Source organism: Cupressus sempervirens, chromosome 9 (assembly GCF_028749045.1).
Source record: "Cupressus sempervirens isolate cs-2001-9-10 chromosome 9, ASM2874904v1, whole genome shotgun sequence".
In the NCBI taxonomy this organism is placed as follows: Eukaryota; Viridiplantae; Streptophyta; class Pinopsida; order Cupressales; family Cupressaceae; genus Cupressus; species Cupressus sempervirens.
In genome coordinates this window covers 445,384,061-445,408,844 of record NC_143126.1, presented here as the reverse complement: position 1 = coordinate 445,408,844, position 24,784 = coordinate 445,384,061, and the positions used below count along the sequence as shown (strand labels likewise).

The 24,784-nt window shown below is 34.6% G+C and overlaps 2 protein-coding genes across 2 annotated transcripts in view; one reads left to right on the top strand and one right to left on the bottom strand.

The window, feature by feature from the left end:
- The window catches only part of LOC149539220 (Glycosyl hydrolase family 38 protein), a 375,203-nt gene that overhangs the window by 196,556 nt on the left and 153,863 nt on the right, over nucleotides 1-24,784 (bottom strand). Inside the window, exon 21 of the mRNA XM_089800555.1 lies at nucleotides 1,889-2,008. Coding sequence (XP_089656681.1) covers nucleotides 1,889-2,008 — 120 coding nt within the window. The remainder of the gene's footprint in view (nucleotides 1-1,888; nucleotides 2,009-24,784) is intronic.
- Nucleotides 19,205-22,835, top strand: LOC149539221 (uncharacterized). The gene is made up of 6 exons (XM_089800254.1): nucleotides 19,205-19,378; nucleotides 19,586-20,182; nucleotides 20,496-20,794; nucleotides 20,937-21,334; nucleotides 21,432-21,655; nucleotides 21,766-22,835. Exons 2-6 carry the CDS (start codon nucleotides 19,611-19,613, stop codon nucleotides 21,986-21,988), a joined length of 1,716 nt encoding a protein of 571 aa, XP_089656380.1. The 5' UTR covers nucleotides 19,205-19,378; nucleotides 19,586-19,610; the 3' UTR covers nucleotides 21,989-22,835.

Sequence of the window (24,784 nt, the reverse complement as noted above, 5' to 3'; positions counted from 1 at the left end):
AGTTCTGCTTATGTGGGTGTTACTACTTACACACAATCCATATAAGATTTATCTGAATTTGGAGGTGGCAGTAGATATATAGTTTCAATTTCTTCTCCTCCACATTCTATTCTCCAGCACTGACGGTAGTATCTCATAGTTTCTGTGGTTATAATTTCTTTCCTACCAATATATTGGCTTCAGCTGGATCGCTACCATGACTGTTGTTATCCACAAATATGTAAGTCAATGTTGCATGCGAATGGACTGCCAGCCAGAGTTCCATGGATATTCTCCTATAGTTTGCCTAGAATTTGTATTAAAACCAAATCCCATACTGTTATCTTTTCTGGAGCCATGTTTTAATCTTGATTCCTTCTATAGCTGTGATGGAGTGAGTCTTTCAACCTACGTCTTTTTAACTTTAAAAAATTCTTATTAGTGCTGCCAACAATGATTGGATTGGACAAACTGCTGATTACACCTGTATCGTATTTTTCTTGTATGCCCTAATACAGCTCGCAGCTCCTTCAATGGATGCACGGTTCTCTGTGTATGCTGACCGCAATTCTCAGACATACTGATGATGGTGTATTTCCCTTCTTATTTGTTTTCCTTTGCGCAGTGTTACATGGCTTTCACCTGGTATTATATATGCTGTACATTGGAGGAATTCAGCGTTTGTAGATTTTTATGAGCTCTAGATTCCTCGTTGTTTGTTGATGCTACTTGCAGTCACCTGTTTCCCTCTTTTCTTTATTTCCTAATATTTCTTATTTTCTTTCTTCCCTCCTTATGTTGATCGTTGCCTTTCCTTATTATATATATGCATTATTGGATGAGGAGTTGCAATGGACAAGACATGACTTATGTCCATTGGTGATCACATTTCTACATAATCACTTCTTATCAATTCCTTATATAGTTATGATCATGCGTCTTCATAATCATGTCCTAATCAACATTAGACTTATGCCATTAATCACAACTTTCCTTATGCAATTGATTTAAGATATTCCCTTGAATATGCGATCGTTCAGCCTTATGATATGAGATTAATTACTAATATTTCATTTTTAACATTGATAAATATATTTATTATATCATTTTATTAGATGTATTATTCTTTATTTATTTATTCTATATTATATTTAATATTATTAATAGTTATTAAACCCCTTTTTACATTTGAGATATATATTTCAACTATTGTATATATTAAACTATATATACTTTAATTTCTCTAATTTAATTTTATCAATATTATTAAATAATTATACTTGTATTTATTTTAATTGTTTTATCTTATACATTTTAACTCTTTTGTCATTAAAATCAATCTTGAGAATAGGAACATTACATATACTTTTGAGATTGAGATTTATATTCAAATGAAGTTCCTGTAAGCAAGGAGAGAATACCCATGTAGAAAAAAGATGCAAGGAGAAGAAAAGCAACCATATAAGAGGAGAAAAGGGGCAGTAACTTGTCATCATTCTTATGATCGTAATTAGTTGCAGATTATGTTTTTACAATTTTATTCTTTTATCTTAAATGTGTCTAGCATTTTTCCACAAAATATTTTTGAAAGTGTTGTTCATTTCTTTCTTCAATTGCACTGATCTTATGACAAATATATTTCTGAAAGAGTTGTCCCTTTTGTTCTTCAATTACACTTATCTTATGACCATGTTATTCATCCATTTGACTCATTTTTGGGATGAACAGACACTGCTATAATTTTGATTCTGAATTCTAAAACATCAAATGGTTTAATCAATAGTATATGCATCTGCATTATAAAGAATCAAATTAAATAGGTGTCATGACAAAACACTAAGAACACTTCCACTTCTAACAATCAAACAAACAAAATATGAAAAAACAAGCATTCAGCAATTAAACATACTCGCTTCAGGAAATCCCTCCCATTAGAATCAGTATAGAACACTCCATCGGTAGACATATCTGTTGTTAATTTAGTGATTACTTCTTTTCCAACTCCATCATCAATTGGGATGGGACCAACCTGAAATCATATTAATTGAATGTGCATATATTTAGTAATATTGAGTTATTCAAAATAGATCTATGAAGGTATCTATAAATCAAGATAAATACATGCCAATCAAGGAAAAATAGAATACAACACAATATAACATTGCAAAAAATAAAACCAATTGAGAGTTTCTGTTAGAAAATTGAGGTGAAGTTCTATTTAAAGTGTGTTTAGTATTTCTTTATTTAAGTTCTAATACTAACAACTTCCATGGCATTGTTGCTAAATAATTTTGTTTGGAACGTATTTCTTGATCATGTTACAACATCAAAGTTCACAACATCAAAGTTCTAAAACCCAATCACAAATATGAATTTCTGTTCGCACAAAATGCACATGTATGCAGTTTTTGACTTCAGTAAATGAGGCTATAACCTATAACAATTAGTTCTTACATGGTGATATATATGAATATGAAATCAACTGCTTACAAGTTACAAAATCTGCAATAAATATTAGTAGATAATAAGATAAATAATCATTAAATACACTTACACCAATCCCGTACTAACCACCTAATCCTTAGAAAGTACTCTTCTCAGATTTACCTGACCATTTGGTGAGAATAAATCTCAGTTAGGAAACCATCATATTTAGAGTGCCTTTCTAAGGCCCCTAGGATCTCCATTAATGAACGTGTTGGGTGGATATTCTGCAACTAACAGTTTTGGGTAAAAATCCAGTCGCAAAATAGGATGACCAGCCACAGCATGTAAGACAGAGTCTCTCCTACCTTAAAGGGAAGGCTCCCCCTTCTCACCGTCCTTTGGATCAACTCAAGGTAAGCAAGAAGTCGAGAGATTTTATAAAATGGGTGTTACCAATATCCTTTCGTTTTATCTTTCAAGAAGAATCCACTTACTTGTGCAGCGAGTAATGGGCAAGGTGAATCTCTAACTACACTTCTATCAAGAGCTGGAAATAGTGATACCGATAAACCTTCACTAACTCAAAGGCTAGCTGAAAATGTACCAGCTTGGCTCTAAGTCCGGTCGTACTTTTATATGAAAAAGCTTAACAATTAGGGCAAAAAATCTCCAAAAAGTTAAATAACTCAACTTATTTTGCGAATTAAGAGAGAAAATAAGCAATAGACAAAACTTCTAGCTATACACTTCCACAATTGCTCCTAGTCAAAGCTCAGACTCCAATTGCTTCTTAACACTTTTATATTCAATTCACGCGATACAATTACCAAGGTCAGAAGATACCATGAATCAAAGATAACTTCGATGAATTATAGACAAAGTTTATAACTCATACAAGTAACAATCTCACTTAATCAAAGTTAAGTCTCAAATGCTCCTTTGTAGTCACTTTCTCTCAAAATAGTGCTACACAAAGTTCTAGTGGCACAATTTCTCCAGAGCCATTTTGCATAAAGATAAAGATGATTTTTATAGTGAGGGAGCACTCCTTTATATAGGCACAAGAGTTGAAAAAAGATGGAGGAAAATGTGGAAGCAACTCAACCAACTTTGACTAGGTCTAACAAGAATAGAAATTTTAGGGTTAGATGCAACTGCACTTCCAACTCGCATTACATCTTTTAAGATATATGTAACTAACATTACATATAATTACATTTTTTCATGCCATGCATCCTCTCGAACTACAAATATGAAAGAAGAAGGAAGAGAAGGAAACAAGGATTGTTCTAAAGGGCCTTGTACTTTGTACCACTACATTCACCTTGATAACCATGATGTTGCGTCCTTTGATAACCTCTGACTTTGATGAATTGTCCGTTGTTATTTGAAAACTTGATGTAATCCAGCTTTTCTTGCTCATGTTGTCGTGAATTCTCCTTTGTAGATTAGCACAAACTGGAATCTTTGACACTTTGAAAACCTTCTCGATGGTGTTCAGATGTAAACTAAAAATAACTTTCCATCAGCACTTTTAACCTTTTTTTTCTTTTTTTTTTTTTGAAGCAAAGTCCTTGGAAGGATGGAAATGCTTTGAAACATGAAAGTGGAATGCATAGGAATGCGTGCAAATGAAGATTTCTGATTTTCAAACGTGACTTAGGGTTTTCAAGACGTTATTAAATGAAAAATGGATAACATGTAAATGCAACATATAATAAGGAATGAAAAGTGAGATAAGATGCAAATGTGGATGGAGGATGCACTTTACATGTAAGTGCAGATGGAAGATGAGGTGCAAAGCATGGAAAGATGGGAAAAGATGCATTTGCTCATGAAGGCACGAATGCATATGGAGAGATGGAAATGGAAAACGGAATAGGGACAATAAATTTTATAGTCATCCTTGGTGAAAAGGGGAAGTCAAAGTACGTAGAAGATGAAAATAACATCTTTTTGACTTTTCAAAAAGTGTAAGTGAAAATCAAGGTTTCAAGATGCAATTACACATAAGGCATTTCATGTAATCGTGTCGTGCAAGTTAATGCAGAAAGTGAGATGAATGTGAATGGAAGCAGAAAATGGGATTACATGCATGTGCAGATGGTGAATGAGATGGAAAACATGTAATCGCAATTGTCGAATGAGATGCGAAGTGTTGTGACATGTAAGATGGAAGTGAAACGTGATGATGCTTTCACATGAAGTGAAACAAGAACAAGTTTTTGGGAAAGAACTTCTAACTTCTCCAAAGTGGAGAAAATCAGAAAGCAAGCACACAAAACACAAAAACTTCAAAAAAAAATGTACCTTTAGAAAGTGACTCAAACATATCAAGATTCAAAGCACTTCAACACACAAATTCAAATTTGGAGTTTGGGGAAAAACCAAAAACATGAAAATGAACAATTTCTTCATTTATAAAGGAAAAATGCACTCGGTATTGATTTCAAGAAGTGGCAATCATCAAGCAATAATGTGCATGGAAATAGCAAGTTAAGCATGAATTGATGAGCAAGTTTGAAAATGTCCACTTACTTGGAGGTTAAAAAGCCACAATAGAAAGTTTTATAGACTTGAAGACCAATTCTCCCTCAAATCCGGATTTTCAAACAACTTTTTGACTTTTTCCATACTTGCATGTAATGGACATTCAATGGTTGAATTTGATATGAGAAGGCCAAAAACGTGGTTTCGAAAGAAAAGAGCACACATTAAAACTAAAAAATGACCTCTCTTGATCCAAATTTATGGGCTGAAATGCCATTTTTTGAGTTTTTTAAACAAAACAAATGACTTTTTAATGCAAAAATCTAGGTCGTTTTTCACAAAAACGTGGCCAAAAAATGCATGATTTTCAGTCATTTTTGACTTGTGAATGCAAAAATGACTTCCCCAAATGCTCGTACATGGATCCAAATGTAAAAAAGTGGCTTCAAAATGCATAAAAGTGCATTAAAACTCCAATTTCCTGGGCATTTTTAGCAAAAACGTGATTAAAAAAAAGCATGAAACAGAAATGTTTTGGATTTTAAAGTTGACCATGTGTATCACAATGCAATGACAAACACTTGAAATGCCAAATCAATTCCTCTTTGGGCAAAAACGTGAGCCAAAAATGGTGTTTTTTGAAGATTTTTCCAAAAACATGCCCTTAGAGGGAGTTTGGAAAAGCATTTTTTAGCAAGATAAATCCAATTTTTATCTTAGAAAATCCATTGCCAAGCAAAAACGACCCTATTGGAGAAAATCTCATGCAAAACCATCAAGTAAATCTCTCACAATCACCAAAATCGGGTTATTGGAGGCCCATTCCATGTGTTCTTCCAAAATCAAATTTTTTGGAGGCAAATGCATGAAAAATGGTTAAAATTGGACCTTTTAATATCCATAACATGTTTTAAAATATGCACATGTCATAAATCGGAGCTTTTACGATGGATCACATATTTTAAAAACTCTCCACAAGGCAAATCGGACCTTTTGGGAGGCATGATACATTTTAAAACATGCACTTGGTTAAAATCAGACCTTTTGGGGAGGACTACATATTTTAAGTGAGATCTCATGTTTTTGATGCAATGACATATAAAACTCACCTTTTGATGTAATGACACCAAAAAGGTCCATTTTTTATAGTCTTATGCTTTTTAAGTTTAATTTTATATGCAGTGACATGTAAAATGTCCACTTTTGATGGATTTTACATGTAATAGCATATAAAATGTCCGCTTTTGATAACTTAAAGTCATTTAATAAACATATATCAATTTAATTTCATTAAAATGTTACTTTGATGGTACATAAACCATATTTATATATTTTATGAAAAATATAACACATAAATATCATTTAAAAAGTAACATTTAAATGAGCATTTGATTTAAATATAAACAATTAAACTGAAACTATATAGTTTATATAGTCACTTTAAGTGAAAACTCAAAAAGTAACTCAACTTAAAATTATAACATAAAGTGCACTATGGTTACTTTAAGTGAAAATTTAAATGATAAAGTAACTTAAAAACATAATTTAAAGTGAATTTAAGTTATATTTTTCAAAAAGTGAATGTCAAATTAAAAATATAACATGATATTTTTAATTCGTACTATTGCATCAAAAAAATCCACTTTTGAGACACTAAAACGGTCATATCTCTTGACTGACAACTCCACTAATGCTCTAGGTTAGATCAAATAGAAGGGAAAACCAAAAACCATGACATGAGCAAGACCAAAGGGTTGAAAACAAACAAACGCAAACTCAAAAGCAAAGAAAACGACGATGAAGGCCTCAAAAATCAAGCAAAGGCTCGACAAAAAGCAAAACGAAAAGACTTGATGAAAGCCTTCAGTAAAACAATTTTGATATATGAATTGAAGTCGATTGATCGATCAACATTAAACAATTGAATATCAAATTCAACTTAGAGATATGCAAAACTAGCTTGAAAAAGTTTCGTGTTGTTACCAACATTTTGTGGTGACAAAATGTAGGATAACAGAACGCACTCATTGTAATGGCCCTCCTCAAATCCGCCCTCAAAAAAGTTGATGAAAGCTCAAGGAATTTTATCAAACAATTCACATGCAAGGGATGTATGACTGATATAGTATTTCAGCTAGCTTCAAATGACTTTTTTACAATTTGCATCAATGAAAATCTTGTGCTAGGAGACTACAATGGACTACAAAATGACCTAACATGAGTGTGCTACTAATTTTAACAATATTCAGTACATATATATGATCTAAGCATGAGAAATGAACACCTACAGCCAACTGGCATTTTTACAGACAGTTGGTATGCAAACTAACTAGCTGATAAATAATGATATTAAATTGCTTAAATGACACCAGCAACTATTATCTTCTTAATTGCAATGAAAATTACAATGCTCATGAAATATGGCCAAGACTTTGGCATTTACATGGATTACAAAATGATAATGCTGGTATAATGCACACTTACAGCTGAAAGCTTATAACACCCTAAAAAACAATACTAACAAAAGAACCTAGTTGTAGATGGCTGAAATAATTTCCTTCTATGTTGCTCCTTCTGCTTTGCTTTTTTCGAACTGCTTTTTCGGCCTGCTTTTTTGTACCCGCTTTTTCAGCCTGCTTTTTCGGTTCCGCTTTTTTCGGACAACTTTTTTCGTACCCGCTTTTTCAGCCTACTTTTTCTATTCCGTTTTTTCGGACTGCTACTATGTTGAATCTCAAGACCATATCTTTCAATGGCGTCAAGATTTCCAGCTTGAAGAGATTTCGTCTTCCAAACTATTGAGACATAATCTCCAGAAAATTTCTCAATTTCTTTGATATTTCCAAGCATGAATAAATGAGAGCTATCCTCTTTCTTTTAATCCCTTCTTCACTTGCTCCACGCTTCCGTCTTGCCAATGTGGGATAATACATGACTTTTAATATTACTTCTTTTTTTCTTTTTACAAAGTCCATGTATGTACTCAAAAGAGGGACTCTTGATTTTTTATAAACTGACTTTATGAAACATTATAATATTTAATTTAAATAGTCACTTTACCGTTGTAACTTCAAACATTAAAATAATATACCAAATAAACTCGAAATCCCACATATAATAGCTCATTAGAAAGAGCCCAACAAAACGCATCTCATCCTGTCACTGAAAATTGAAGGCAGTGCATCCCCCTATTGGCTTACTAAAAATAGTAAGTCTTCCTGACAACCCAACAAACGAACTCTGTTTGGCCTGTAATTAAATTTGACTAGGCCAAATAACCTCAGGATCCCTTTTAAAGACCCGGTTAGCCCTCGGGACCATACAAGAATGGGCTAACGACAACATACCTCCAAACTGGCTAAGTGGGGGACATTACACTCATCAACAATAACTACTTGGCAAAGATCCCATCTCTGACCAAGCCTTTGTCTCTGACATATGCATATGATTAATCACTACAATATATATTCTCTCCAAGAGATTCTCTACAAATCTTGACTTTCAATGAAGAATGCCCTCTAATCTCTGAATCTCGACTTTCAATTAAGAATGCCCTCTAATCTCTGAGTTCTCTTCGTGAGAACTCGACATTCAAAAATGAAAGTTCTCTACCCCTCTTTGAGGGGTCTCTAAGAATTTTCATCTCATATATTTTTATCTACATTTTTATCTTCGAAGCAAAAAATATATATAGCTTTGAAATTGCATTCTCTTCTCAGTATTATATTATCTTCTTTGTTTACCGAAGTGATCTATGTATCACTGTGTAGTTTCAAAGCGTCGTTGTCTCTATTTATCACTACTCTATCGACTATTTTCTTCTATTAATAATTATTGTTCTTTTAAAGTTCTAATTGTTGCTCCTTTAATTCGTATTGTTGTAGTCTTGGGGGTATTTAATGTCACTGTTATTAATGTCTCTAAATATCTTTCCTTATCGCTGTTTGTTCTTCTAACTATGTAAATTTTTTACCTTCCCCATCTGCTCTTGATTGGTAATTGCTGCTGAAGATATATTTATCCTTGTTCCTTTTGGTAATACTCCTGCATATGCATGTTCTCCTTGTTGACCACTTAGCAGTTGGATCTTATTGGTTTCTATTTTTTTTTTTTGTCCTTATTACCTTTTGTATCATCTGCTACTCTTATCCCACATGACCGCAATTGATAGTCAACCTATTTGGTGTTATTTTTTTTCTTTATTACGACTCTGTTTGTTTTGTTTTTCCCAAATCTGCCTTCCTTTCTTCTTAGCATTGAGGTTGGAGATCTTATTGTTGTCTTATATTGTTTTGCTGCTTGTTGGGCAATGTTTTTTTGGTTTTTTTTCTTATCTCCTTTTAGCTTGCTTATGTGGTAGATTTCATGTAGGCTTTATAGTCCACGTGACTATTGATGAAGGCAACGACTCTGGGTCACGTGAACAAAGGTTGTGGCCTTGATCAAGTGACTAGTAGTCACTGACCCATTTTATTTATTGTTATTTTCATAAATTAATAAATTTCTTTTATGCTTTAATTGTTAACTCTTTAAAATAATGTTTTAATATATATATGGAACTGAACCAATATTTCGATATGAAAAATGTAATTGCAACATATATTCCAATTTATTATGTATATTTACTCTATCATTTTATAATGGAAATTTTGATCTTATAAAGATTATAATGGAGATTCACTTGGGGATTATCACAGTCTCCTCATCTTGATGATGCTTGTCCTCAAGCATTTTAAGGACCTCTTCTCTTTCTCATCTAGCATCTTCATTATGTAGCCCTCTCCATTTGATTAGGAGTTCTCTCACCACTCTATTCTTAGTACTTTTTCTCTAGTATCAAGGATTACTTGTAGTTCCGGGTTGTGTTGCCCTTCATCATTGAGCGAGGGTATTTCTACACAAGGTATTGCATGTTGCCCTAAAAAAGTTTTGAGTCTTGATGCATGGAATACATTGTGAATCCGACTATTATTAGAGAGCTTTAATTCATAGGCTACCTCTCTAACCCTTTTGATCACCTTGTATGGTCCATAAAATTGGAGATTAAGTTCCCAACAATAGAACTATGAGGAATAGTTGGAAGAGGCCTCCTTGGTACATCTTTATGAGGAACAAACAACATGCCTTGAGCTATTTGCTTTTTGAGGGCAAGTATCTCATTTGCTAATCTTTGCACCACAGGATCCATCCTTGTGCTAGAAGAAAATGAATTAGAAGAATAATAGCTTTCTTCAATAATTGTAAATGCATTTCCACAATCCATAATACTAATCTTGTGATTTCTAGATTTTGATTGTGTCTTTTTTGTGCCAACATTTCGGCTCACACTCTGTGAACCATCATCAGGGCAGAAGAGCAGTAAGGAGTTGAGAAGTGTACAGGTTGTAGAGATGGAGGAGACTTAAAAAGAACAAAGGGAAGGGAGGAGGGGAGGGAGAGGTACAAGGAGAAAACCGAGGAGAGGAAAAAAGGTTTAGAGAGGTGAAAGAAAGGCCTAGAGGGACAAGGAATACAGAAAGAGAGAGGAACAACATAAACATTAAAAAGAGAGAAAGCAACAATAGGAATGATAATAATAATAATATATAAAGTCCTAACACCAAACTACAAAACACAACCATGATAATCATAAAAATAATTATCATACTATATATATATATATACACCCAAACCCTGAGAATATTAAATAAAATTTAAAAAATAAATAAATAAATTGAAACTAGCGAACGTTTAAGGGAGAGAAGAGAACAAGGTAGCCAAATAACAAGAAATAAGGGCGAGAAAAAATGTAAAAGCAAACAAATAAAGAAAAGGAGAGAGGTAATATATATATATATATGTATATGTCTGTGTGTGTGTGTGTGTGTGTGTGTGTGTGTGTGTGCGAGTGAAAAATAAGGGAGAAAAAGTAAAATACCTATAAAAGCATAAAGATATAAATATAAGTATAAAATAATAAGTTAAAATAAAATAATATGTATAAACATAATCATATACAAAAGACCTGACAAACTAATAAAATAACAAGATATATATAAATATACGAAAATAAATTAATTGGAAAAATTTTTTTAAAAATAACATAAGAATACTAGAAAATAATATGTAAATAATAATATACATACAAACAAAGGAAGAGAAACCTAAATAAAAAGAATTTAAGAATAATATATATATATTATATTATATATATGTGTGTGTGTGTGTGCGCACACGAGTGAAATATAAGGAAGAAAAAGTAAAATACTTATAAAAGCAAAAAGATATAAATATATGTATAAAATAATAAGTTAAAATAAAATAATATAAATAAACATAATCATATACAAAAGACATGACAAACTAATAAAATAACAAGATATATCTAAATAAATGAAACTAAATTAATTGGAAAAAATAAAATAAAATAAGAATACTAGAAAATAATATAATAAGAATACTAGAAAATAATATGTGAATAATAATATACATACAAACAAAGGAAGAAAGACCTAAATAAAAAGAATTTAAGAAATATAAATATATATATATATATATATAGAAAAGAGTAGCAAAAAAGAAACAAAAGAATATATATATATATAACCACACGCATAATGATATGTAAATCTAAGAGTTAGCAATAAGATAAAAATATATATATATATATATATATATAAACAAAATAATATAAAAATGGTAGAATAACAAAATAACATGAAATAAATAAATATATATATATAGGCGTGTGTGCATATAATATGAAAGTAATTGAAAAATAAGTATAATAAGGAACGAGTAGAAAATGAAAAAAATACAGACAAACACACAAAGAAATGAATAAAAATAATAAATTGAAAAAAGGAGAATAGAACAAAGTAAAAAATAAGTAAGAACCTAAAAAATAACCACGAAAATATAAAGACTTGACCTAGGCGAATCCAAGAGAATAGATACCTAGCTAAAAAAGGGACAAAAATACGAAAGGATAGCATAAGAAGAAACAAGGAAAGGCACAAGAGGCCCTGAGCCAACAAATAAAAGGGGCTAAGGGAAAAAGAAGAAAAAACATGGAAACAAAAGATGCATGGGAGAAAGAGAGAGGCACAGGGAGCGACATCAAGTGGGCGGGCGACCATGGGGATTAATGGAGGACAACAAGGGATGCCACAAGGAGCTTAAAGACCATCCTTCATCCTGGTTAAGGTTGGAGGGATGGCTGAAGATCTCAATGGCCTCTTTAAGCTTCCTTTTAAAGAAATTATCTTCCTTTAAAAGGACGAGGGTTCTATCCAGGCAGATGTGGTGCTTAGTGGAGGATGAGTGTTCAGCTAAGGCTGATTTAAGCACACATTCATGCTTAATATTAGCATCATGCTCTTTGATCCTGGTGCTGAAAGAGTGGCCAGTCTCCCCAATATAAGGAGAGCCACATGAACATGACACCTTATAGACCCCAGAACACGAAAGATTATCTCTGGAGTCTTTGAGGGGGGGGAGATGGTTTCTGAGGGTAGACACGGGTTTGAAAGTGCATCTAAGACCTTTCTTGCGGAGGATTTTGGAGATTTTATATGAAAGGCCTCGAACGAAAGGAATGGTAACAAAAGAGGGGGGTGGCACCTAGGAGGAGGTGGGGGTCGGAGCAGACAAGAAAAAGGTTTTGGCTCAGAGGAAGGCTTTGGAGATTTGTCTATTGGAGTAGCCATAAGTCTGAAGACTTGATGAAGATGAGCTAGCTCTTGGTTTAAATTGTCCTCATCACAAATACGATAGGCTCTTAAAGCCAAAGTTCTGAGGATGCCACCCTTTTGGTGCAGGTGGTGGTGGACGGAAGCCTGAAGATAAAGATCAGTATGGGTAGCCTTGCGAAAAACCTGATGACCCAAGGATCCATCAGGTTTTTTTATGAGGACATCCAAGAAGGGTAACTGGTTGTTAGCCTCCAATTCCTTGGTAAAAGTGATACAAGGGTTGATACCATTGAGATGAGCAAGTAACTCTTCTAATTTGTCAAGACCATGAGGCCAACAGATATTGGTGTCGTCGACATATCGTTTCCACCATTTAGGCTTGAGGGGAAAGGACCGCAAAGCAATAACTTCAAAGTGTTCCATGAATAGGTTGGCAATAACAGAGGAGAGAGGGGAGCCCATGGCCACACCATTGACCTGCTCATAGATAACACCTTGGAAAGAAAAGAAGGTGGAATGCAAGCATAACTCAACTAAGGAGGCAATCTCATCATTCACTTTGTGCTTGATGATATTGATTGAGTCAAGAATCGGAACCTTGGTGAAGAGCGAAACAATGTCAAAGCTTACCAGGATATCATTACTGTCTAGCTTGATATCATGGGTGACTTGGATGAAATGGGTAGAATCTCTCTTTCTGTATTCCTTGTCCCTCTAGGCCTTTCTTTCACCTCTCTCAACCTTTTTTTCCTCTCCTCGATTTGCGCCCTGTACCTCTCCCTTCCCTCCTCCCTTCCCTCTGTTCTTTTTAAGTCTCCTCCATCTCTGCAACCTGTACACTTCTCAACTCCTTACTACTCTTCTACCCTGATGATGGTTCACAGAGTGTGACCCGAAACGTTGGCACAAAAAAGACACACACAATCAAAATCTAGAAATCATGGGATTAGCTTTCTTCAAACTCACTTGCTACAATTCTTATCCTCCCAGCAAGAATAAGATCATCTTCAATTTCAATTGCCAATGCCTGTGCAACTCCAAGAGTAGATGAGGCTTCTCTCCTTAATAGAAAAATGACTTCAGGAATTTGAGCGTTGACAAAGAAACATTTCAGATTGGCAATTGTAGGTTGAGTAGCAACAGGAATTCTCCATGTCAATTTGTTGAAATGAGCAACAATATCACGCATAGGTATGTGAGATGACTTCTTCCGCCAAGCAAGTTGAGCCAATAATGCATGGGCATCTTCAGGAGGCTTGAACCTTTCTTCAAACTTGGCTATGAGGGTAGCCCAATTTGTGATGGTACATGGTGGTAAATGGTAAAACCAATCAGCAGCCACACGTTGTAGAGTTTCCATGAACAACCTAACAGACATGTCCTCAATATCAATAGCATGAACACTGCATGCAATGTAGAAAGCAACAATATGCTCATCAAGATGTTGTTCATCATCACCAAAAAACTTGGGAAAGTTCTTTCGTGAGCCATCAGGAAGATCATGTAAAGGTGGAGCTAGATTTAATGGTCCAAAAGCATTTCCCCAAGGACCCTAGGCCATTTACATGTTCTTGGTAAATGCATGAAACAATTACAATCAATAATATTACAATTGAAAAGGACACGGGTATGCTTCAAATGAAAGCATGAGACTCTCAAATGCGCGTCATATCCCTAGCAAAGTCGCCAAAAAACTGTTGGGTGGATATTTTGCAGCCGATAGTTTTGGGTAAAAATCCAGTCGCAAAATAGGATGACCAACCACAGCGTGTGAGACAGAGTCTCTCCTACCTTAAAGGGAAGGCTCCCCCTTCTCACCATTCCTTGGATCAACTCAAGGTAAGCAAGAAATTGAGAGATTTTATAAAATGGGTGTTACCAATATCCTTTCTTCTTATCTTTCAAGAAAGAATCCACTTACTCGTGGAGCAAGTAATGGACAGGGTGAATCTCTAACTACACTTCTATCAAGAGCTAGAAACAGTGATACAGATAAACCTTCGCTAACTCAAAGGCTAGCTGAAAATGTACCGGTTTGGCTCTAAGTCCGGTCGCACTTCTTTATGGAAAAGCTTTACAATTAGGGCACAAAGACTCCTAAAAGTAAGAATAATTTAACTATTTTGTAAATTAAGAGAGAAGTATAAGCTACAAAGATATCTTCTAGCTATATATTTCCACAACCGCTCTCATTCAAAGCTTCGGCTTCAATTGCTTCTTAAATCACTATGCTCTTTTATTGAACACACAATAATAACATGAATCAAGACAATAGACACAAATTATAGTCAAAGCCTCTAATTTTCTCTATCACAATTGCTTGTAGTCAAAGCTTCAAATCCAATTGCTTCTTTTATTCACTTCTCTTCCAAATTCGTGTTACACAATCAAAGTTATGCTTGCACAAACGTGTCAGAGCTTTCTTGCATACAACAAAAGATGATTTTTACAATGAGAGGGCACTCCTTTATATAGGCACAGGAGTTGAGAAAAAGATGAAGGAAAAAGTGGGAGCAACTCAACCAACTTTGACCTAGTCTAACTACAGGAGAAAATATAGGGTTACATGCAACTGCATGTGCAACTCACATTACATATTTTACATACACATGTAACTCGCATTACATGTAATTACACATTTTTATGTAATGCATCCTCTTCAACTACAAACATAAAAGAAGAAAGAAGACGAAAGACAAGGAAACAATTCTGAAGGGCCTTGTACTTGATGCTGCAATCCCAAATGATCACAAGATCGGAAGTTCCTGTATTTTGCACCATTGTGTTCACTTTGATAACCATGGTGTTGCATCTTTTGATAACCTCTGACTGTGATGAATTGTTTATTGTCATGTGGAAACTTGATGTGATCCAGCTTTTCTCACTCAAGTTGTCGTGAATTCTCCTTTGTAGATCCGCACAAACTGAAGTCTTTGACACTTTAAAAACTTTCTTGATAATGTCTAGATGTAAACTCTGAACAACTTTCCATCAACACCTTTACCTTCTTCCTTTTTCACATAAAGTGTTTGGTGCATGGGAATGCGTGCAAATGGAGATTGCTGATTTCCAAAATGTGACTTGGTCTTTCAAGACGTCATTACATGGAAAATGGATTACATGTAAATGCAACATATAACAATGGATGAAGGATGAGATGGAAAGCATGGAAAGATGCGGAAACGTGTATTTGCTCATGAAGGTGCGAATACATATGAAGAGATTGAAATGGAAAATGGAAGGGAGATAATGAGTTTTATAGTCACTTTTGGAGAAAAGGAGAAGTCGAAGTATGTGGGAAATAAAAATGACATCCTTTTCGACTTTTCAAAAAGTGATTTTTAATCAAAATCAGACCTTTTGGATGCAATTACATGTATGACATTTCGTGTAATCGTGTTGTGCGAATGGAAGCGAAAATTGAGATGGGTGAAAATGAAAGCGGAAAATGCGATTACATGCATATGCGGATAGCAAATGAGATGGAAAACATGTAATCGCATTTGTCAGATGAGATGTGAAGCATTGTTGCATGGAAAATGGAAGTGGAACGATGATGTTTTCGCATGAAGTGAAGCAAAAACAATTTCTTGGGAAAGAACTTGTAACTTCTCCAAAGTGGAGAAAATCGACAAGCAAGCACAAAGCTCAAAAACAAGCACAAAACAAACACATGCCTTTGGCAAAAAACTCAAACATGTCAACAAGGAAACCATTTCAACTTGCAAATTCGAATTTGGAATTTGGGGAAATTCCAAAAGTGTGAAAATGAGAGTTTTCATCATTTTTAAAGGAAAAATGCACTTCTCATGGCATATATATGGACAAATGTGCAATTTCAAGCTAAAATATGCATGTAAATAGCAAGATAAGCACAAATTAAATAGCCAAAAAGAGTCCACTTACATGATGATTAAGTGCCAAAAATGAAGGAGAAAGAGCCAAAATAGCAAGTTTTATAGACTTACGACCAATTCTCCCCTAAATCCAGATTTTCAAACAACCTTTTGACTTTTCCCGTAGATGCATGTAATGGACATTCAATGGTCGAATTTGATTTAAAAAGGCCAAAAATGTGGTCTCTAAAGACAATATCATGCATTTAAAATTCAAGAACAAACCCTCTTGATCAAAAGTATGGGCTGAAATGCATTTTTTGAGTTTTTTGAACATAAACATGACTTTTTAATGCAAAATTCTGGGCCATTTTGGCAAAAACATGGCCAAAAAATGCATTTTTTTAGTCACTTTTGACTTGTGAATGCAAGAACAACTTCCCCAATTGCATATACATGGATCAAAATGCAAAAAGGTAGTTTCAAAACGCATAACAGTGGATTTAAACCCCAATTTTCTATGCATTTTAACCAAAAACATGATTCATAAAAAGACATGAAACAAAAACGTTTTGGCTTCTAAAGTTGAAAATGTGTATCATAACGCAATGACAAACACTAAAAATGCCAAATCGATTTGGTTGGGAGGAAAAACATGCATTAAAAATGGAATTTTTTTGCAAATTTCTTCAAAAACATGATCCATTATGAAAGTTTTAAAAACGTTTTTGAGGTAAATGAATCCATTTTAGAAGCAAGGAAACACATTGTCATCCAAAAACGTTTCAAATGGAACAAATCCCATGCAAATCCATTGAGAAAAACTCAAGTTATGAGCAAAAATGAAGGTATTTGGAGTTTTTCTTCAAAAATGAACCCTAGGATTGAGCTCCAAAAACAATTTTCAGCATGTTAAATCCATTCTTGATGCAAAGAAAATCATTGCCAAGGAAAAACATCTTGAATGGAGAAGATTTCATGTAAATCCACCAAGTAAATCTTAAGTTATGAGCAAAATCGGGTTCTTGAAGGCCAAATGCATGTTTTCCTTTCAAGATCCGACTTTTTGAGATGCATAGGATATTTTAAAACATGTTTTCCTTCCAAATCGAACCTTTTTAGGTGCAATGCATGTTTTAAAATATGTATCAAGTGAAAATGGGACCTTTTTGGGTCCAATGCATATTTTAAAATGTGCTTCCAAGTGAAAATCAGACCTTTTGGAGGGGAATGCATATTTAAAAATACATCTCACTTTTTAGATGCATAAGTATAAAAACTACACTTTTCATGTCATAGCATCAAAAAGGTCCACTCATGGTGAACTTTTGATGCAATGACATCAAAAATGTCCACCAAAGTAAACTTTATATGCAATGGCATGTAAAATGTCCATTTTTTATAGTTTTTTACATGTAATTGCATATAAAATGTCCACTTATGAAGTCATTAAGTCATTTAATTCACTTAAAATTATAAAAATATTTTAAAATGGGTCAAAAACAATATTTATTAATCATATTATAAAATATAATACATAAACATCATTTTAAAGTAATATTTAAATAAGTATTTGATTTTTAAAACCAAAAATTTAAAATGAAACAATATAGTTATATAGTTACTTTAAGTGAAAAATTAAAAAGTAACTCAACTTAAAATTATAACATGAAGTGCACTATAGTCACTTTAAATTATAAATTTAAAGTAAAAGTAATTTAAAACCATAACAAAAAGTGTGTATAATGTTATATTTTTCAAAAAGTGAATGTCAAATTGAAAATATCATATCATATTTTTAATTTGTGTTGTTGCACCTAAAATGTTCACTTTTGAGGCACTAAAACGGGCATAACTCTTGATTGACAACTCCGATTGACCTCTAGGTTAGACCAAATCAAAGGGAAAAACAAAACACATGACATGAGCAAAACCAAAGGATTAAAAACAAGCAAAAGCAAAGATGGGTGAAAAAGGCTTTAAAAATCAAGGAAAGACTCGACAGAAAGCAAAACGAAAAAGACTTGACGAAGGCCTTCAATAAAACAATTTGACATTTGAATTGAAATGAATCAATCGATCAACATTAAACAATTAAATATCAAATTCAAGCTTAGAGAAATGCGAAACTAGCTTGGAAAAGTTTTTTGCTATTTCCAACATTTTGAGGTGACAAAATGCAGGACAACAAACCCTTCCCAAGAGCCACATCCTTCAATCATTGCAATCATTTTAAAAACTCACTTCCTTGTTTTCTTCTTGTTCCTTTCATCTTCCATTAATCATTTTGTAACTCTTACCTTCTCCTCTTTGTTTCTTTTATTTAAAATGAAGTCTCCTCGCTTTTATATCTTAATTTGAAGAAGTCACATCATTTTATTACATATCTCTTAACATTTCAGTACATTTAGCTAATTTATAGTATTCTATATTATATTACTATTTACTTATTTATTTTATGTTTATTATCTAATCCTATTTAGAAATGTAACATACTTTCTACAATATTCTTTCATATATTTGATTTAATATATTTATTCATTTATTGTAATTTTAGTATTAAATATTACTTTATTGATAATAGATTATATATTTAACTATTGTTTGTTATTGTCATGATCATAGATGGAAGACTCGCCGGTTACTCGGCGAGTTTTAAAAACTCGCCGAGTATTTTGGGACGGCGAGTAAATCGCCCAAAAACTCGCCTGCCAAAAAACTTGGCGTGAGTCCAAAAACTCGCCGAGTAATCGGCGAGTTTTAGTCAAAAACTCGGCGAGTTATGTAAAAAAACTCGCGGTTCAGGGAACCCGCGGCCAGACGCCTAAATAGGTCAAAATGCATTGTTTTTTGCATTGTTTCTTTCATTTGTGTGGAGCAAAGAAGGTTTTAGCTGATTGCAAGTGATTAAAGGCAGATTGGAGTGGATTTTGGAGGATTCTAACCGAATTTAGAAGAGAAATTTCTTTCCAGGTATGTTCATCTTATCATTGTTTGAAAACTTTTTATAGTTTTAAGCAAAGCTTTTATTGTTTTTGTTGTTGTTTGTAAATGATTTCAAATCATTTGAAAGTTGAAACCCTAGTGGCTAGTTGTTCTAAACTTCTAGCTTCTAAGTTCTAACTCTAAGTTCTAACTTTGTTTATTCATTTTTCTATAAATTTAATTATTTATGTGTAGGGCAGCGGACAAGCATTAAGAAAACATGACAAACCCGCAAGAAGAGTGGCCACAAACACCATGCCCATCTGGATATATAGGCACTCGGCCTAAAAATGCAAGAGATAAGGCATGGCGGTATGCCTATGAAGCTCCAAGTCCAAATGATATTGGGAAGGTGATATGCATTCCCTGTGAGAGAATTATTTCTGGAGGCATAAACCGCCTCAAATACCACCTTGCAGGCATAAAGAAACATGACTCAAATCCTTGTCTCAAGGTAACTGATGAAGAAAAAAGATTCATCCATGCCCTACTTGCAGCTGCTGAAGAGAAAAAATTGAATAGGGAGAGGGCAAAATTATCTATGAGGGCAGCCATAGCTGAATCTGAAGGAGCTCCTTTTGATATGCAAGAGGAAGAAGAAGCACTTGAGAACATACCAGGATCTCTTCGTGGCCCACGGATCCGCAAACAAAATTTCTCTTTTACCGGTTCCACTTCTTCTACATCTCCTACTTCTTCATCATCACCATCCGGATCCCCATCAGGGATAGGTGGTTATTTTGTGCCCAGGAACACACCTAGAGTACAGCCATCATTAGAGGGCACTGCATGGTTTAAGGAGGTGCATGAACAAACTGATATTGCAGCAGCTGATTTTTGGTTTTTCAACAATATCTCAATGAATGCCGCTGATAGTCCCTATTGGGTCAATATGGTGAATGCAATGACAATATCAGGCAAAGGGTACAAGCCGCCTAATCGCAAGGATATGAGTGGAAGGTTAGTATTTTACTATTTAGTAATTGTAAATAATTGAGATTCACTTTAGTTCATTGTTATATTTTAAATCTTAATTGTTATAACTTATTTCCTAATTTTTTACTAACACTTACACTTTATTTAATATTACACTTAAATTTTGTAGGTTGCTTGGCAAAGCGGTTGGTAGGGCAAGATTGTTGATAGAAGACCAAAAGAAAGAGTGGAAGAAGTATGGCTGCACCATTTTATCTGATGGGTGGATAGATGGAAGAAGTAGAACCATTATTAACTTCTTGATTGCTTGCAAAGATGATGTGGTGTTTTGGAAATCTGTCGATGCCTCCAACAAAGTGAAAAATGCAGCCACATTGGCTTTAATGTTGGAGAATGTTGTCATGGAGGTGGGAACAGAGAATGTGGTGCAAATAATCACAGATAATGCAGCAACATATGTGGCAGCAGGTAGATTTACGTTTTTATATTTGAATCAATATGAATCATGAATGTAATGCTATGGTATTATTCAATTTAGATTTGATGTAATTTGTAAATACTAAATATGGAAAGTTTGTTACTGATTATTGATTTTTTGCTAATCTTTTAGGTAGAATCCTCCAAGAGAGGCATCCCACACTTTTTTGGTCACCTTGTGCAGCACATGTCCTTGACCTTCTTTTGGAGGACATAGGAAAACTTGATTGGGTGAGTCCAGTTGTGGAAGATGCTAGGCGAGTCACGAAATATATCTATAATCACCCATGGGTTCTCAGTTTGATGAGAAAAGCCACTAAAGGAAAAGATTTGATGAGACCTGCTATGACAAGGTTTGCAACGGTCTTCTTGACGTTGCAAAGTATTCTTGACCACATATTGGCTTTGAAGCAAATGTTTGTGTGTGCTGATTGGGTTGCTTCACCTTACTCAAAGAAGCCCGAAGGAGAAGCTGTGGCACGAATAGTCTTTGATGATAGCTTTTTTGCAAAGGCTAAGGAGATTGTGGAGGTAACTTCATTATATTTTTAGTTTATTCAAGTTTCATTTTCAATTCATAACTTACTATGTTATTAACTAATTTGTATTTTTCAAATTTCAAATGTAGATGTCTCTGCCCCTGGTTCTAATCTTGCGCACATGTGATGGGCAACAATCCCCAATGGGAGGTCTTTATGAGGCCATGGATAGGGCGAAAGAGGCTGTTAGAAGTTACTATCACGGGGACAGTCTCAGATTTGACCCCATTTGGGAAATAATTGATAGGAGGTGGAACAATATGCTCCACCAACCTATTCATGCAGCAGGCTACTTCCTCAATCCCAAATTCAGGTACTATGATAATTGATTGTCCTTGAAGTTGGGATTTTAATAAGTCTTTATTTTACTTTACTTTTTAAGGTTGTGTAGTAAGACTTGATATCATTTTCTATTTGTTTTAGGGCTGATGATTCCTACTCAGATCCTAATGGAGAGGTCATGGAAGGTCTCTCTAAATGCATTGAGAGAATGATATCAAGTGAAGAGGAGAGAGACCTTATTGTGACCGAACAACAAATCTATGTGGAATCAAAGGGTCCTTTGTTCTCTTCTATGCTAGCAAAGAGAGCAAGATCTACTCAAGCACCAGGTAAAGCGTCAAACTTTAAAACTTTTGCTAATTGATAAGTTGTGCTTCTGATTTTGTTTTTTATTGCTTTATAACTTTTTAAATTTTGTTTTGCAGATGCTTGGTGGGCAAGTTGGGGTGGCAATACCCCCAATTTAAGGAAATTTGCTCTCAGAGTCCTATCCCAACCTTGTAGCTCATCCCATTGTGAGCGCAATTGGAGCTTATTTGAGTGCATCCATACAAAGAAAAGAAACAGAATGACTCAAAAACGGCTTAATGACCTTGTTTATGTGCACTATAATCTTAAGTTGCGCATGAAAAAGTCACAGCTCTTAGAACTACCTGGTCCGCTTGATCTAGATGAGATAGATCCTTATTCTGATTGGACAACACAGGAGCCAAGTCCATTTTTTACACCAGATGAGATCGCTGATTTGGAGAGGCAGGCCATGGAGGGGGAGGTTGACACTGATTTTCAGTTCACTATGGATGACATTGAGGATGAGGACGAGGATGATGATGATTCAGGCGAGGATCAGACATTACCATTAGGTGGAGATGCATCCTCTTCTAGGACGCCGAGCCAGTCAGTAGGGACGTCGAGCGAGGGGGCACAGCCACAGAGTTCACAGTCACGCAGCTCACGCCCTATCCCAGTGCGGGGCACTTCTTCTAGGACTAGACCCCCTCGCTTTCCTGCTAGTGCAAGTGGAAAGAGGAAGATGTGATTGGCATTGTCACATTGTATTGATGTATTTAGACTTTTAGTATTTACTTCTAGTTTGACAGATTGAAACTATTTAGTAATTTACTATTTTGCTTCCTACCATGAGCATTCTGCATGAGAATGCAATTTTGTACGCATTATGCATTTATATATATCTAAACTTTGTTTCTTTCTTTTGTATTGTCTTTAATTAACTTATTAGATGCATCTTCTCATTAAATTTTGCAAAATAAATGTATTTTTAATTAAATTTCAGCGGTTTTTTAGGTTCCCGAGTTTTTCCCGAGTTTTTTTTTTAAATCGCCGAGTTTTTCCCGATTAAACTTTTGGGGGGCTTGGCGAGTTTTTGCATTTGGCGAGTTTTCCAACTATGGTCATGACTTTATTCTCATCATTTATTTAACAATATTATATTATCTAAATGTTATTAAAATTCCATCTTTTTTTTTTTTTTTTAAGTATAAAGCATAGTCAACATAGAGTATAATCAGCAAGACAAAGAAAGCATGCCAACGCAAATAGTCAAGATAGTAACTTAACAACAGATTTGGGCCTATTCAGCTCATCTTTTAAAACATCAGACCATCAAAAGTGAGCTAACTGCTAAGCTATTATATCCTAAACAACCTAATATTCAGCCATTCAGGCTGTCCAAGCTAGATGTCCTTCAACCCACCTAAAGCAAAGGCCATCTTCTCTAATGATATTATGAGGGTTATTGAGGAAAAACACCATGGGAACAACAAGAGGTCTAGGAGTGGCACTAATAGAAATGATAGGCCTCCTACCTGCTCTTATCTTAGCACTATTTTGGATGACCATACTTATCTTTTCCGCACTGTTGTTAGGAATCATTCTGTTAATGAGATCACCTTTTGTAAGTCTACCCTCATGTCTGTTGTAAGCACCTCTGGGGATAGTAGCGATTGGAACAATATAGTTAACAGGAGTTGCTTGGGGAGGAGGATTGGGAACCTCTATGGTACTGCTAATTGGTCCTGCAAGATCTTCTATTCTCTTCTTTCTTTTAATCTGTTCCAGCATCTCTCTCAGGGTATACTTTGTCTTTAATCTGGTTATTCTCAGAGTACATTTCAAATGACACTCCTTCCTTATTCAGTATGTCTACACACTCTTTGATGACTTTATGGAAGTGTTGAGCTTTTACCCTAAAACACAATGAAACCTGCATGCAAACATAATTCATTATGAGTCTCTTATGAGACTCTATAAGCACCCTTTGTCTACCTTTGAATATATCCTCATTTCTTAGAATCCACAAATGCCAAACTATAAAGGAAGAGAAGGTGGCCCACAAAAAGTTTAACTGCTTGGAGAGGTTGGGGATAAAACCAGAAAGAATATGGAAAAGGGATAGATGGTGAGCTATGGTGATACCAAACCAGCTCCACACCCCCTTGGAAAAGCAACATTCAGGGAAGATGTGCTAGACAGATTCAAGAAGTTGATAGAAAGAGCATAATAAGGGGTTTCCATCAGATTTAGTGACATGGATCCTATAAAGCATGGCTTGCCATAGAAAACACTGAATTTTGGGTTCTATTGGTCTTCGCCATAGAGCATGGAGACACTTTTCCTAGAAGGAGTGATTCCTATTGACCTTGCATATTGAATTCAAGTGGGTGAAGATTGAATCAGAATTAGAGATTAGGCTATATATAAATTTGGACTTGGTAACAATCAAGGGAGAGCCATCATGCCATTGAAGTAAAGGCGACCTGTCAATTTCTACCCCACAAGAGAAGGGGAAGTTATGCAACATCCAGGTTTCTTTACGTAGACGGTAAGTCCTCTTCTGGGTTAGGGGTATATTGCATTTGGAAGCAAGTCCTTCCCAAGGAATCAAACCATCATTGTTAAGCAGATCACTGAACATAGAAATACCCAATCTATTCCAAAATTTGTCTAAGCATCCTAGCAATAGGGCAAGGGGTTTGCCATTCCTAGGTTAGGGGTATATTGTATTTGGAAGCAAGTCCTTCCCAAGGAATCAAACCATCATTGTTAAGCAGATCAGTGAACTTAGAAATACCTAATCTATCCCAAAATCAAGCTAAGCATCCTAGCAATAGAGCAAGGAGTTTTCCATTCCTCTACAAGT

Bases quoted from the DNA above. Each gene is read 5' to 3' on its own strand.
- LOC149539221 (XM_089800254.1), top strand. From the start codon at position 19,611: ATGACAAACCCGCAAGAAGAGTGGCCACAAACACCATGCCCATCTGGA. The intron at 20,183-20,495 runs GTTTAAGGAGGT...TAAATTTTGTAG, and splicing joins TCATTAGAGGGCACTGCATG to GTTGCTTGGCAAAGCGGTTG. The intron at 21,656-21,765 runs GTACTATGATAA...TATTTGTTTTAG, and splicing joins TTCCTCAATCCCAAATTCAG to GGCTGATGATTCCTACTCAG.